The sequence below is a fragment of the Podarcis raffonei genome, chromosome 9, assembly GCF_027172205.1.
Source record: "Podarcis raffonei isolate rPodRaf1 chromosome 9, rPodRaf1.pri, whole genome shotgun sequence".
In the NCBI taxonomy this organism is placed as follows: Eukaryota; Metazoa; Chordata; class Lepidosauria; order Squamata; family Lacertidae; genus Podarcis; species Podarcis raffonei.
Window position 1 is genome coordinate 29,504,411 of NC_070610.1, and position 16,778 is coordinate 29,521,188.

The window sequence follows — 16,778 nt, forward strand, 5'->3', positions numbered from 1 at the left end:
CCGGAGGAAAATGAGCTTTATCAGCTTGGCCGAGCGGAGATCCTGACAATATGCTCCATTGACTGAACAAAGTGGGATAAATTATTCTGTCCCACTCCTTCTTCCCCAAAAACACTGGTACTTGGGATCAGCTGGTGAAATTAATTAGTAGTGGGTTCAGGACAAACAAAAAAAACTCCAAAAATGACAACGTTAAACTATGAAATTAAATTTCACAAACTCATAACGGACACCAGCACATATGACATTGGATATTAACAGATAATTAGTCCTGTAACAATGGGGACAAATCTGAAATTTTCTGTCGTTTATTGTTGTAGAGCATGGCATTAGTGCAGTTGGCATAACTTTTCATCTTCAATTGTGACAGTCTTTATCAATGGGGGTGGGGAGAGAGAAGACAGACTGATGATTCATGACAGCCAAGACATCCTATCAACAATAAGATGACTCCTTAATTTTTCCAGCTCAACTTCAAGGTGAATGAGGTGCTTTTCTTCCATACTTCTGCTGACTAGGGCTTCTTCTGAAAACCCAGGCAAGATATAAGCAACCAAACAGAACTATCAAGGGCAGTGAATGCCTTGCATACATTTCTCTGCATACAGATGGGAGACTGTGAGCCCTTTTAAGTGTTCACACAATGGTAGGGAGAAAAGCAGCTGTAGATCTTGTAAGTATAACCAGGATGGGTATCCCACATGGTTGGCCTCTAGATCCTGTAGGACTACAACGTACATCATCCCTAGCCAGCATGGCCAATGTTTAGTCCAAATAACATCTGGAAGGCTGCCCCTGATGTAACTTTATTCCAGTGATTATCAAGACAGCTTGCCTTGCATTTTAGGAGACAGAAAATTAAAAAAAGGAGTAGAGTTGGAGTGGCTCTTGTGCACAGTAGCAGCAGACGTCCCTCTAATACACTGCCTTTGTCATCTCACTGTTTTGTGCATTTGATATTTCCCTCATTTTTTTAAAGCCTCCCCAAAAAGGCAGAGTATGATTAACATGCAAGTCACAGGCTATTGCTGCTGCAACCAGACTGCTCCCTAAATTTAGAGATAAAGCTGCCTTTTCAGCATTTCCAGTTTCTTTCTCAGTTGAGAAAACAGCCTGCAGATAGGCAAACTTTGCCTTCTCCAGTTATACAGCCACAAATATATTTTGAATACCGCCCCCCCATCCTGCAAATACATTTCTCATCCATTTCCTTGCCTTTCCATCTCCGACATAGTTTAATGGAGCTGTTATTTGTTCTTCAAATACAGCGTTTGCAGAAAGCATGCGCCACAGGTGAAATAGAATGACAGTTTGTTCAGCCCCCTTCAAAATTTCCAGTAAGGAAATCGAGCCCTAAAGTTCCTCCCAGTTTCTGGCTATTCCCATAGCCAGCCAAGGATGGTTCATAAAGCACACTTGGCAATACACTCAATAGAGCACTGAATTACAGACTCTTCAGAGCTAATGAATTATTGCCCAGTACAGTCCTCTCAGACCAAAAGAAATGGAAGCAACTCACAGAGCTACTATTATGTCCTGCCAATTTAAAAATTAAATCACTTCTTATCGGAGGAGCTGGATAAAAGTATTTGAACAAAAGTGGCTCTTGTTTTCAAGAACATTTTTTAAATAAATGTGCTGGAGAACAAGACTGATATGCTTATTTAAACATTAACAGGAAGGGACAAAACCACTGCTCAAGAATCTTTCCTTCAATCATGTGACTCAAGCTGTTATGAAAAGCTTTCTTGACTACTAATACAGTTTGAATACAACCTGGATTTTAATCCTGGGCTCAGCAATGAAGCATTCTGATCTAGTCACATGCAATTCATATAAGTAAGACTTGTGTGGGTGAGTTGGCCAGTCATTTTTAACAAACAATGTGTACGCTACAAACAAACTTGTGGGCCTAGTCTTTTGGCTAAATGGCAAGAGTTATCACTACTGTAATGAAAATAGCAAGTCCTCAAAAATGGTTCCGTACACATTTCCACAGATTCATTGGCTCATGAAGCAAATTTTTATTAGGGTTGCTTGAAGTACTAAATAAATCAATTCATTTTACATTAGCAGGTGACATCAAAGAAGTTCAGGAAGGAAAAACTCAATAAACAGAATATCAGTTGCAGCCCAGCAAGTGGGCTAAGTCCATGAGGGTCTATGATATAATTTTGCTGCTAATTCTTTCTGAGAAAAAATCCATCTGAGCTATTTTACAGTGCTTGATGTATTAATTACTGGTAATACGTGATGGTCAGCCCTCTAATTATCCTTCACAGGGTGACATGCCAAATTAATAACAAAGAGAAGGTAGGAAGATGCAACAATGGTAATCAACAACAAATAACGTATGATTAAAGATATAAAGATACATACATTAACACAGAAATAACTTTGCAATTCTTCTGTTTTGATTTCCACAGTTAGTTTACACCTCAATATATGTACTTTACCGATTTTCATATTTTTGATTATTTTACATATTAACTATGTGAATTAGGGTATAGGGGAACTTATTAAAATGATGCAAAATGAAATCAAGGTACCTTTATGCAGTGTGCATGCACACTAACCCATTTGTTTTTCTCAATCTAGAAGCATTCATGTTTGCTCCCAACATGCTGCTTTCTGTCTAGATCAGGCATCCCCAACCTTCGGCCCTCCAGATGGTTTTGGACTACAATTCCCATCATGCCTGACCACTGGTCCTGTTAGCTAGGGATCATGGGAGTTGTAGGCCAAAACATCTGGAGGGCTGCAGGTTGGGGGTGCCTGATCTAGATTAATTCCAGATCCTACTGTCCACCAGGGTAGGAGTGGCTACTTGATCCACATTTGAAAACCCTCCTCTTGGTTAGGTTATCCATACATTTTCATCCCTTTACATGCCCCAGGTGAATGGAGAAGGAAGAAGTTACTGCTCTCTTGGTATATATGCCCTACCATGTCAATGGGCAGGTGTGGGTACCTCTGGCTTCAAATGGACACACTGTGGAGTAATGCACAAGAAATATACAATGACTTCTATTTTCAGAATGAAACTAAGTTTCTCAAAAAGTGCTTTTGGGTGGGGGGCAAAAATATGCAAAATATCTAGATTATGTGTAGAGCACATAGAATAAACAAGTACTCAAATCTCCATTGATTTCAGAATAATATATTGTGTCTATGCAACAGTAATATATGGCCAAAGGTTCTTAATGCAATTGCACAAAAAGGATCTTGATGGGATTGCATCAATATTTGTTTTTTCATGGTGTTTAATCAATGTGCATTAGCTAAGTTTGTGCATGAAGAAAATATATGAATCCAACCTGCAGCAACTTATGCCTACTTCACTTCCAAAATTAATTTTAGAGATTGCCCAAGCTAAACCAGAGAGAAGGGATAGATTTTTCTTATGGAACCATAACAAAAAGAGTCCAGGAATTAAATCTGATTATCATACTCTTCAAGGGTTTATAGACTGCATTACTACAGCTGAGCTAAAACCAACTCCAACTATTTTGGTGTCACTTTCATTCCTGCGGAAACAATTCCTGGCTTTTGCAGTGTTTGCTTCCTCAAAATTTCATTAGAAGGAAATGTGTGAAAGCCCTGCTAAGGTTTGTTTTAATGGCTCTAAGTTGTTTTAATGCCTGTGCAACACCCCCACACACACACCAAACTTGTCTGACCAAGATCATGGAAGCTCCGCCAAAAGAACCGAGGCAAAGTCTAGCTCAAATTCCTTAGCATGCTTCTCTGTGAAAAGAGTACCCTTCCTCCCAAGGCTTCATAGTTCTGTGGGCTAGCTCAGATAATTAAAGACCAGCCTCTGAGGGCTTTTACACAGTTCTCCCTGAGCCCAGAACTTTGATGAAAAACAGGGAAACTATTTAAATTTTGTGCAATTTGTTTAGCTGCTTTATGAAAGCTTCCCTTGTTCGCTACAGAAAAAGAAAAGGAAAGCTAATGACAATTTGGCTCAGCTCTACTTGTACCTGGTCCACAAACAAAACAAAAAAAAACAGAACAGAACCAGGAAGGCACTTTCTTTTAAACTTGACTTCTGCCTTTAGAAAAAAATTGGCACCAATTCATATTCTGTTTTCCAGATATATGCCACTGTCTTGATGCGCTTGCTAATGATTCTTTGGTGAAACAATTTCCAAGCTGGCTGTATGCAGAGACACAGAACACTAAGGCACAAAACTACAATACTGGAACACCATCCCTTCTGATAATATAGTTGGGAGTATTGCAGAGTCCCATAAAGCACAGATCAGGTTGGTTGGTTGGTTGGTTGGTTGGTTGTTGTTTTTGCCTTCTGCTATATGTTATGAAGCAACTTGAAATCTTCTTCTAGATACAGGTGGATTTCTCTGGAATGATTTGGCATGGAACTGTGAACCTGCAAGCAAAAACATTAGTAGGTAATATTGAGGGTCAAGTGGATACAGTGCATTTGAAACAAAAGGGTTCATGCTCAAATTCTTTTGGCGAGTGACCTCTCCTAGCCTTTTTTTCCTATCAGTAAAATGGGAACAGTAGTGTCACAGGAAGCTGATCGAAAAATACACAAGTTGAAGCCAATAATATGTTAAGTACAGATCAACTATTTCAGACAGAGCAGGGATGTGTTTTTGGTTTTGGACTGACACCCAGTCCTGTGCAAATTAGGGGCAAGAGCATAGGAGGGGTAGGAAGGGCCTGCAACCTCATATAAGGCTTGTGAGCAGAGAAGCCAAACTTGCTATTAGGGACCATTGGGGTAACAAGTCCTTGTTTGAGGTGCGTGAGTTTTCATTCCCCACCAGCTGTTTCTGGGGGTGCATCCTTTCTTTCCCTATGCATGGTAATAGCAAGAGCAATCTCCCTATTAACGTTCATTGGGGACAAGTCCAGTGTTGCAAATGGGAGAAAGAAGAGGCTAGCCAGCCTGACAAGTAATACCCTAGGTGAGTTCATCAATTAGGTTGACTTCAATCACCTTGATGAATTTCTTAATGATAACTACTTGATCCACACCCTTCCTGATCCCTGCCAGATGGATTTCCCCAGCGTTGGCACTGCCTTCTTCCTAAGCCACTTGTTTTCTTGATTCCACATCTTCTGCAATCCCCAGTCCTTCAAGTTTCTGCCTCATTCACATCATTGCATTTCAGTCTACTGTCAAATTGGTGCAGGATCTTTCAGCCAGGCCAACTCTCCCCACTTCCCCCTTAGCTTTCTAACCTTAGGGGCCAAACTACACAATGCATCATGAGAAAGCACACCAGAGGTGTTTTTTTTTAAATTGCAGGCATGGGCAATCCTGATTTTCACAAGGACAACATACACAGAGGACGACTGTTCACGTTTAATTCTTCAGCCCCAACCACAATGCTGATATGAACCAACGCCCCACCCCCCCAATGCTGCTATTACCGTATTTTTTGCTCCATAGGGCGCACCGGACCATACGGCGCACCTAGTTTTTAGGGGGGGAAATAAAGGGGGGGAATTATTTTTTCCCCCAGCCCCAAAGAGCAAAGAAGCCAAGACAGCTGTCTTAGCTTCCTCTTTAGCCACACGCAACCTCTCCAGCCGGGAGAAGCTGCGCGCGGCTTTGTTCTTAGCCGCGGGGCTGGCACGGGGGAAGCCTCCAGAACAGGCAGCTTTCTGCAAGCCTTCTGAGCCCGGCGGGAACTCTCGCTGCTCTCAGAAGGCTTGCGGATAGCTGCCTGAAGCCCGGGGAGCGCAGCAGTAGTTGGCGCTGCGCTCCCCGGGCTTTAGGCTTCAGGCTGCTATCCGCAAGCCTTCGGAGCGCTCCGAAGGCTTGCGGATAGCTGCCTGAAGCCTGGAGAGCAAGAGGCTTCGGTGCGCACCGACCCCTCTTGCTCTCCAGGCTTCAGCGAAAGACTGCATTCACTCCATAGGACGCACACACATTTCCCCTTCATTTTTGGAGGGAAAAAAGTGCGTCCTATATAGCGAAAAATATGGTAACTTTGGAGGAAAAGTCCCCATTAGCACAAATGCTGGGAAGGGGAGGTGTTGAACTGCAAATGGAAGGATTAAACCACGTCTTCCTGAGTGCTGTGGTCCCCATTAAAACCATGCTCATTATTATTTTTTAACACTAAAACCCTTTTTCTAATTTAGCATCTCCTGCAGCTCGACTCTCAGTCTGTCTGCCTAGGCAGAGCACTGTTTCTGCTTCTTGCCAACATGCAGCTACTACCACTTGCAATCTCAAGTCCCCCACCCCACCAGACTGCTCTCTCACCAGTCACTAGGAACCCCCCATTGCCCTTTCTCACAGGCTTCTGCTGAACCTTAACTCAGGTTCTAGTGAGCCTGCTGCCTATGTCTACCCACTTTCTGTCTCTTAGCATCTTACCCAGTGTCCTTTCTAGTTCTCAGAATTTCTGCCTGTGCACTGAGTTCCCTCTGTCCCTAGACCTTGCTTGAGAGGTTTTATTAAAATTCACTACCCTACAAGGATAATCATGGGCAGCAGGAAGTTGAATACCTCTGGGGATATTTTGTTATTAAAAGTAGTCTGTGCAAGTGCAAGAAAATACATTATTTCACGTTTAATAGATAGCTAGACAACATGAACTGATGGCAAACTTCAACACAGCAAAAAAAAGTGTGTGTTTTTCTGCAAGGATTGTCACCTTTCACTACATTACCAAAGTTAAAGAAGGATTGTTTTTCAGTTAATTTACTTTTTACACTGAAGAAGAGTTTCCATTTCTTGTGTATTTCACAAACAGAACAATTCTGGAGAATATGCTTGGGCTAGGAGGTATTGTAACCTGGTATGAACAGTCATGCTACATGTACACATGATGAGTTTATGAGATCTTAAAATAGCAACAACCAATTTCTGTGGCAGGAGAAAAGGACTGCTTATCATTGGTGCTTTCCAGTGGAAAGGTAGCCCTCTGCTGGCTCTCTGCTAATACTACAGCTGAACCAGTGACTTAGTCTTAGATGAATTAAGTATAGCTACAAACTCTTGAAAAGAGCCACCCTAAACATCTTCACTTGGGGCTCCAACTGAATAATGGGGTTTACTCAGGCTGCAGTAGTGAACACTAAGTGAATAGCTGCTTTGCAAAAACTGACCAATTTATTGAAAGTCTATGGCCAATTTATCAAAAATCCTGGATTGTACCAAGGAATAGAAATTAGTATAAATCTAGTAAAGAAGGGACAGGGTCCTTCCAAATGCTATTAGGGTCTAACAACATCTGGAGGGACCACATGTTCCCTGTCCCTTCTTTACTGGATTTATACTAATTCCTATTCCTTGGAACCTCATTCACCCCCAGCCAGCATAGCCAATGGATGAGGATTGTGGGAGTTGTAGTCCAACAACATCCACAGGTTCTCCATCCTTGCTGCTCCACTAAATTTTGCCTGCTGCTGCACCTCTTTCATACAGAGGCAAACTAGTATAAAATGGTTTACAGCATTTGTTTTTTGGGCTCAACTTGTGATGTAGAATACAATGCTTATTGCTCAATTTACCCCATTCTCCCACAAATGCTAATATGGTGAAACTGAGAATCACAGTTCTGAGGGGATTGGCATCTTGTGCTACAATCTTCTTTTCTTTAATAAAACAGAGGTCTTACCTATCAATACCCCATGACCTGTCCACATGTGATTAGCAAAATCCATAGGAGTCAATGATGTTTTATGAGGTGTATCTGACTGAAAGAGAAAAACAGATTTTTACCCTTTATAGCATTCGGCCGCCCCCCCCCCCCGCCACAAGTCAAGGGCAAACAGTGACTATGTCTGCATACACGTTTTATTAAAGCTCATTTGGAGTACATTCTTTCCCTTAAATAATTCTGAACCCTGTTGTATACCCCTACCGAGAAACAATTCCCAACAACACTTCGCAAAGCAGAGAGCCCAAAATTATTTGAGGATAAATGTGCTTCCAATGTCTGTTAAAGATATAGCATGCATATAGCCCATGACATGAAAAAGAGCTATGAAGATGTAACTATTCCACAAGGAGCATTGAAAAATGTCCAATACTAATTCCACTTTCCTGTTCAGCACTAAAGGCAATAATGTGGTTAAACAGTGAGCAAACATTCAAATCTTTGCAAGTGGGATATTCTGGCTTTGGATCATTCTCCCACCCCCAACACCACAAAACAGGGTGTTCATTCCACACACATGCACACCACAGCTTCTCAACATCTTGTGTCATTTCTTATGAGGCTGGGATGTGTGGTTTTTTTTGGGGGGTGTCCTTTCTTTTTTTCTAAAAAAAAAATTAAGCACCTGTAAAACAGGGTTGTCCCAAAGTGTAGAGTAACCGCAAGTCAGCTAAAAGCTCTGTTATGCATGGTTAGCATGGTTTGGGCTACAAAGCATGAGAATATGAAGACTTTTATTTGTATTAAAGGAATGGTATCTGGAAGGCAGGAAATAATTCCTCCCAGAATTGCAAGACTGCATACAACTAAGCACATAGGAATAATCTAATACAGTTTAACAGGGAATAAAAGAGTGGTATTCCCACCCACCCGTTTCAATTCCAGTTTCTTATTAAGAGTCTCAAAAGCTTTCAAATACCTACCCGAAATGTGTGAGTAGTATTGGGTCTTGAAAACTGATCTATTATGACAGTTCGCTCTCTAAGTGGCCGCCGTTCTGCACCATCAGGTACCGCGCTGGAAATTCTGCTATGAAGATACCTTCCTTTATGCTGGAAAATGTTTGGGGTAGGGTTGAGAAAAAGAAGCAAGTCCATCACTGGGAAAAGTGTAAATTATTATTAGCAGAAGTATGGTTTTGCTTTTCAATTGATTATTTTTTGTCTTCCCAAAAGCTAATTTTCCATTAGTCACAAAACACTGAGAAAAGAGCTTCTAAAACTATTTACTTAGGCTTTTTCAATTGGGTTTCAAATGGATTAGAAGAGACAGATACAAGCAGAATTAAAAAGGCTAGGAAGGATCTGCAGCTCCTGTCTGCATCTATCTCTGGAAGCAGAAGTGGGGTGACTGGCCCCAGAGAAGGTAGTAAGGGTCTTCTCCTTCCCACAGTTTTTGTTATTTTTTCATTCGGTGGTGAGGTTGAAAAGTAAACAATTCCATCTTTTTTCTGGCCTTAGTTTACCATTCACAAGGTTGGAACAGCTGTTTGCTTGACTTATGCTAAGGCTGCTATGACTTACTTTGACAATTCATATCCATAGTGCTTAAACTACATTGTAATATTTGGCAATGTAGTTCCAATTCAGGGAATGCTAGCTAGATATTTCCCAGCAGGAAAATGGGTAGCTGTTTAAACAACACTGTTAACTAAGTTGCCAACAAAGAACAAGCATATGGTGCAAAAGTGAAGCAATTAAAACACAAAACAAACTATCATGCAGTAACAATGTGCAACAAATGAAGCAATATGAATAAGTGTCAGTGGAGCAACAAATTGAATAAAGATCCTTGAAAAGTTACAGAAAAATACATTTTGCTGAAACTATTAAAAGTTATTACGTCATGCTGATTTCATGTAGAAGTTGTAAGTTAGAATGAGAGAGAGCATGATTTTTACAAGGCCACTCAGCAAGCTTCATAGATGGAAGGAGAATGGAACCTAATTTTATCATTTGCAAGCCCAGCAACTAACAATTGTACTTGCTTGATTTTAAAGTGCTCCAATGACAATACTATTAAATTCTCAACTGAATTGCTAATGGTATAAAACAAAGAATGACACACACTCTCTCTCTTACAAAGCCTAGCTGCGATCCAGGAACGGAAAGATATTGCTCAACGGCATCTGATGTAATCGGTGGCAGCTTGTTCCGGGCTGTAGGCAGAAGTGGAGAGGACAAGCGATCTAAGGCAGTACATCTGTGGGCCAACAATAAGGATGCATGAGATTATATGTATTTCACTTCCTTCTGTCACTGCAGGAACTATTCTTAATTATCAAGGGTTATCAAGGGTCTGGAAACCAAGCCTTACGAAGAGAGCTTGAAGGAGCTGGGTATGTTTAGCTTGGAAAAGAGGAGACTGAGAAGAGATATGATAGCCATCTTCAAATATCTTAAGGGCTGTCACATGGAAGAGGGAGCATGCTTGTTTTCTCCTGATCTGGAGGGTAGGACTTGAACCAATGGCTTCAAGTTACAAGAAAGGAGATTCTGACTCAATATATAAAAAAACTTTCTGAAAGTAAGAGCTGTTTGACAGTGGAACAGTCTCCCCCAGGAGGTTGTGGACTCTCCTTCCTTGGAGGTTTTTAAGCAGAGGTTGGATGGCCATCTGTCATGGATGCTTTAGCTGAGATTCCTGCGTTGCAGGGGATTGGACTAGATAACCATTGGGTCCTTTCCAACTCTACAATTCCAACAACAACAGAATTCCTGTTAATTAGAGAGATATAGTATTATGTTCTTTGTGAGAGACATCCCTTTAAAATATGATGTTCTCCAAAAATGTGTTGATGCCAAAGTCATACCACTGCTCACGTTCCCCATTGACTGTACATGCTATTTCCCCCTTAATTGTCAAATGGAACCATTTCAAAGATCTGGCCATTACTTTTTAGTGCACACACAACTGGGCTGCAAGCTTAAAAATAAATTAAAACCTACATCAAGTCAAATTCAGTGCCAAGAATGGCTGAATTCTGCAACCTGAATGCTGCCCCTCAGACCTGAATCTAGTTTCTGTGGAAATAAAAAAAAAATTGTCCAGTAGCACCTTAGAGACCAACTAAGTTTCTTCTGGGTATAAGCTTTCGTGTGCATGCACACTTCTTCAAAAGTTGGTCTCTAATGTGCTACTGGGCATTTTTTTTATTTATTTCGACTGCATCAGGCCAACACAGCTACCTATCTGAATCTAGTTTCTGTGGTTTCACCAGACACTGTTCACAGAATTTCAAAGGTACCCTCAAAATGTGTAGGAGGGAACAGAAATAAAAGAAGGTTGGTCTCAGTGCCTGTTTCTGAGATGCAACCACAGGGTGGTGACACACACCCTGACTAACTCCTATGCTGAGATAGAAAACTCCCTTTCCATGGAGGCGCAAGTTACAGCAACAGCCAAGGCGACATTTTTCCACCTTCGCCGCATCAAGCAGTTGGTCCCTTACCTTTCCCGCCCCGACCTGGCCACAGTGATCCATGCAACGGTCATCTCCAGGCTTGACTACTGTGATTCGCTCTACGCGGGGCTGCCCTTGAAGCTGTCCCAGAAACTCCAGCGGGTACAGAATGCTGCAGCGAGGCTCCTCATGGGGTCTCTGCCATGGGAGCATATTCACCCAGTGCTTTTCCAGCTGCACTGGCTCCCGGTGGAGTACAGGGTCAGATTTAAGGTGCTGCTTTTGACCTTTAAAGCCCTTCACGGCCTAGGACCCTCGTACCTACGGGACCGCCTCTCCTGGTATGCCCCACGGAGAGCCTCAAGGTCCATAAACAGCAACACCCTAGTGGTCCCGGGCCCTAAGGAAGTTAGATTGGCCTCAACCAGAGCCAGGGCCTTTTCAACTCTGGCTCCGGCCTGGTGGAACGCTCTGCCTCATGAGACCAGGGCCCTGCAGGATCTGATTTCTTTCCGCAGGGCCTGTAAGACAGAGTTGTTCCGCCTGGCCTTTGGCTTGGAGCCAATTTGATTCCCTCCCTCCCTCTCTTTCTTTTTTCTTTTCCTTCTCCTCCTGCGATGAGGCTACATTTTAATATTTTAATGTTCCATTATTTTAATGTTGTATTTTATTTTTGTTTTTAAGTTGTAATCATTCATCTTGTTTTTATTATTGCTTGTAAGCCGCTCTGAGCCCGGCCTTGGCTGGGGAGGGCGGGGTATAAATAATAAATTATTATTATTATTATTATTATTATTATTATTATTATGCTTGAGCTTAATATGTCACTAAGGTCACGGCAGTGAAGAATACAAATGGAGCCTCACAGTTTTGTCCCCCTAAGGACTTCATCGCTGTAAACATTGGGGGTCTTTGAGCGCAGAGGATCTGTAGCTATTGATGGTAGCCTACGGTGGCCTGCTGTTTTTCTAGAGGATCCAAGCAATACTCGGGAACATGAGAGAACACTACTGTCAGGAATTCGCCCTAGCCGATTTCGTGCTGAGTTAACACTGGAACCCACTTGCGGCTTGTCTTCCTGTTCATTCCTGAAAAAGAGCAATTTCAGCAAATGTAGTTGCCACTTATATAAGATTCAACCCTTCTGCAGCCTGCCCCAAAAGCCCTTTCCCCCGTGGAAGAGAATATGCACTTTAATTATACTTTATATTTGAAATAAAATAATTTCACCAAGGCCCAAAATTAAAACACATAACATAAAATTGAATGTTGACTTCAGAAAGGCTTAATAGAACCGTATGTTGAAGTATAGATTGAAAAATAAATATAGCATGCACTGTGAGAGTGAAATGTGATCTCATAAGTCTTTGCAACACATACTGTATCTTTTCTGTTAGCCCAGAGTGCCTCTGTTGCAGTGGCTTGGCTTGGATTGTCATGACACCATTTAAATCGCTGTGTAAATTGCTGGGAAACCGGTGGATCTAAAGAAAGCAACAGAAGCAAATCACTTAATGTTTCTGAGGTAATTTATCAATATGTCTGAAGGCCTAAAACATGTGCAACATTGTGGGTGAAGATGTGCAAAGTTACCTAATGCAGATGCTGAAGAACATTTCATCCGATGCAAAAAGCATGTATGAAAACATGAAGAAATGGATGTCAATTCTATACTTATCCCTCTCTCTTTTTACACAATAACACAGAATTACCCTCCAGGACAGGTCTTATTAGTGTAATTTTGTTGAGACATATCTACAGTAATACCTCTGGTTACGAACCGTCCTCCTTATGCACGCTTCAGGTTACGAGTGCCGTTAACGCGGAAGTAGATGCTCCTGGTTGCAACCTTTGCCCCGAGATGTGAGCTGAAGTCACACTCCAGAGGTGAACACACAGCAGGAGGCCCCATTGGTGAAAGCGCGCCTCAGGATAAGAACGGTTTCAAGTTGAGAATGGACCTCCAGAACGAATTAAGTTCGTACCCAGAGGTACCACTGTACAGGCCACAAGTAATGCATGAGTTATCTTGCACATGTTGCAATCAATAATAAGAATAATGATTAGTAGAAAGAGAGATGTGCACAGGAGTGGGTGTTTAATTAAATATCAACCTGTATAGCAACTGCTGCAAAAAATTCTTGCATCACGTTTACATGCTTGCATCTTGATTACATGAGTACTTTCTGTGCCAGCATCAGTGGCCCTAAATGGAAATATGGGAACTAGCCACGAGCAACAGATACAATAGGCCTCTTTCATACATGCTCTTGAGAGTTGGCCACAGGCTATGTACAGGCTACGTGGAGAATGTGAAAACTGGAGCCTTCAGCATTACAGTGGTGCCTCGCAAGACGAAATTAATCCATTCCGCGAGTCTCTTCGTCTTGCGGTTTTTTCGTCTTGCGAAGCACGGCTATTAGCGGCTTAGCGGCTATTAGCGGCTTAGCGGCTATTAACGGCTTAGCGGCTTTAAGAAAAAGGAAACAAACTCGCAAGAACGCGCAAGACGTTTCATCTTGCGAAGCAAGCCCATAGGGAAATTCGCCTTGCGGAACGACTCAAAAAACGGAAAACTCTTTCGTCTTGCGCGTTTTTCGTCTTACGAGGCATTCGTCTTGCGAGGTACCACTGTACTAAATACATATAATAGGAATTCACTTTTTCTTTTTTTAGCTCTGTGGCTCAAGGACTGCAATGCATTGTGTCAAGGAAGAGTGCTAAGCAGAACCAGAGGTTTGTCTTGGTTGTGTTTACATATACACACAAAATTAACACATGTACATACACATCTAAAAAGCAGCTGCTGCCTATCAGGAAGCCTAAAGGCTAAAAACAAAAGGCCAGTTGTGGAATGCTGAAAATCAGTACAGTGGTACCTCAGGTTAAGTACTTAATTCTTTCTGGAGGTCCGTTCTTAACCTGAAACTGTTCTTAACCTGAAGCACCACTTTAGCTAATGGGGCCTCCTGCTGCCACCGTGCCGCCAGAGCACAATTTCTGTTCTCATCCTGGAGCAAAGTTCTTAACCTGAAGCACTATTTCTGGGTTAGCGGAGTCTGTAACCTGAAGCGTATGTAACCTGAAACGTATGTAACCCGAGGTACCACTGTATATGTCATACAACCAGTGCTTTTCTTCTGGGTACACAGTACCAGCACCTTCCCTCCCCCCTGCCCCAAATGTTTAAAGTGTGGTACTTAGTTACTTATTTACTGTAACAACTTCATGGTGAGTGGTGGCACCTTTTTCCTTTTAAAAAAAAAGCAGCACTGCATACAACATCTTAAGGACAGCAGAGGTGTGTGTTGAAGTGTGGCTTGGCTGGGCATGATCACTGGCCACCGGGATAGAAGGAATGGAGAGGAAAACCTCACACAGGGCCTGGGGACTGGAGAAGTTGTGTGCTGCTGATAAAAAAGAAAATAGGATTTCATATGCTGACTAATGACAGCTAGTAGGAAGATAGTTTACCTGTGGTGGGACAAAATGCAAACCAACAGATGTGCCTCGAGCTTCTGACCCTCTTGATGGGGGTACACTTGATGTATCCATTGCAACACGGGAAATGGATAGATGTGGTAACTTGTTTCCAGTAGCTTTCAATTTCTCCATCTGTTTGTCTTTCTCTAGTTCATCATTAAAAAAACAAAAAAACACCCAAATTTCAATCAGACATAAATGTAAACGTTTGCTTTAGCATAGTAAACTGGTGAATATGTAACAACTTTATGCACAGATAATGCTGACTGCCTCCAAACCATAGTTTGGAAATCAAAGCAAGCCTTGGGAATACATGTTCCTCTTACCATTTCACTCTCATCTCAGGAGTCAGTGCTAACCATAGGCCCATATTACACATGTGCACAAACCATAGTTAACACACTTCATGGCCCCCAGTATTGTATGTGAACTGGGCCATGAAGACCAATACAGAAATATGATACCATACATATGGATATGTTAGCATAGACCATCTCTACTGCTGCACATCACCCCAGCCTCTGTGTTTCATTCTCAAAAGAAACAAGAATCCAGGGTAAGCACCTGAGCAGTGTGAGATTCCAGGACTTCCAGGTGCTTACCCTGGATTCTTGTTTCTTTTGAGAATGAGACACAGAGGAGACTGCTATGTGGTTTATTTACAAATACAGTGGTACCTTGGTTTATGAACTTAATCCGTTCCGGAAGTCTGTTCTTAAACCAAAGCGTTCTGAAACCAAGGTGTGCTTTCCCATAGCAGTGGGGGACTCAATTTACAAATGGAACACACTCAACAGGAAGCGGAACATGTTCTGCTTTCAAGGCCAAGTTCACAAACCAAAACACCTACTTCCGGGTTTGCAATCCAAGTTGTTCATAAACTAAGATGTTTTTAAACCAAGGTACCACTGTATATACAACCTGAGTCTACAATGGAGGGTTCACAGCATTAACATCCCCAAGAAGCCTCGCTTCCCCCATATCCACAGCTTCGGATTCAAACACTTCCTTTCTTCACTTAATGGCCCATCACCCAGGCTATCACTTCAACAAGAAGCTAGCCTGGTTTACATTTTACCACTTTCTGCACCCAGGGGTTATGAGGGTCTCGGCATACAGTCAACTCCCCCAGTCCCTCCCACCACCACAATTCGTAACAATACATTTCTAAATCATATTTAGAATGCGTTGGAAGTCCTGGAGCCACAGAGATCATATAAAGCATCCATTTTTAAGAATGTTTTCGCAAATGGCTTTTCCATAAACATTCCAGTTACCTGTGATAGACGATTCCCAGTGTTTCCTTATTAATTCTTCCAGGACTTGAATTACATTCTTCCAGACGTGATCGAAAACTTCTGCAAGCACAGCATCTTTGATACAGGCATTGGGGGAAATAGGAGGAATGCCATGTTTAACCCTCTTTTGGGCAAGTTGATATATCTTTTGCTCCAACTTTTCATCATCACTAATGATTGAAGCAAATTGAATCTTTATTACCAAGCACTACTAACTATTAATAAAAAACAGTCTACTTCTATTTACACAATCCTGTTATATAAAAAAAGGCGGCACAGTGCTACTTCAACTCTGCCAAACAATGAGCATTAATTATGTAATATTCAAATTCTACAGGGTTTAGGGATGCTTACTACGTTATATAAAAAAACCTATGACATGTCTACGACATGTATGTAAAAAAGCATGAATCTATGCACATGTCAAATGTGTTTCTAGCCACTGGGTCATACAGATTAGCCCCAACCCCCCTATCATTTGATCATAAACTACTCATACAATCATAGAATTGTAGAGTTGGAAGGGACTCCCATAGGTCATCTAGTCAAACCCACTGCGACAGAAGGCACATGTGTGCTTAATGTTTAGGGAGGTTTTTAATTATTGAAGTTTTATTCTGTTTTTAGTGTTCTGTTGGAAGCCGCTCAGAGTGGCTGTGGAAACCCCACCACATGGGAAGGGAATAAATAATAGAATTATTATTATTATTAATGTGACTGTTTTTATTTGGAGAAAAAGCAGATTTGGAATGTGCTTCTGATCCAGACTGGGGGCTCCACATGGGTTTTCTCCTGATAATTGCTCTTTCCTGACCTTTTTTTTTTTTTTTTTTTTTTTGCATCTGAATGTTGTTCATTGCAAACAGCAACTTTGTATTCAACAGCAGCCTGGTAGGGACCATTTACAGCTGCAAATTGGTGCAATCTGGATTGGAAGTC

At 41.8% G+C, this 16,778-nt stretch overlaps 1 protein-coding gene across 4 annotated transcripts in view; it reads right to left on the minus strand.

The window, feature by feature from the left end:
* Nucleotides 1-2,009: 2,009 nt before the first annotated feature.
* Nucleotides 2,010-16,778, minus strand: part of FAM149A (family with sequence similarity 149 member A) — a 34,895-nt gene continuing 20,126 nt past the window's right edge. For 2 of the 4 annotated variants that reach the window (XM_053402408.1, XM_053402411.1), the window contains exons 7-14: nucleotides 15,819-16,009; nucleotides 14,533-14,687; nucleotides 12,439-12,542; nucleotides 11,925-12,146; nucleotides 9,737-9,857; nucleotides 8,579-8,707; nucleotides 7,614-7,692; nucleotides 2,010-4,396 (exon numbers count right to left, since the gene is read on the minus strand). In XM_053402408.1, the coding sequence (XP_053258383.1) occupies nucleotides 4,323-4,396; nucleotides 7,614-7,692; nucleotides 8,579-8,707; nucleotides 9,737-9,857; nucleotides 11,925-12,146; nucleotides 12,439-12,542; nucleotides 14,533-14,687; nucleotides 15,819-16,009 (1,075 nt within the window). In that variant the 3' untranslated portion in view covers nucleotides 2,010-4,322. The remainder of the gene's footprint in view (nucleotides 4,397-7,613; nucleotides 7,693-8,578; nucleotides 8,708-9,736; nucleotides 9,858-11,924; nucleotides 12,147-12,438; nucleotides 12,543-14,532; nucleotides 14,688-15,818; nucleotides 16,010-16,778) is intronic. The other 2 variants (XM_053402409.1, XM_053402410.1) reach the window with 2 other exon arrangements.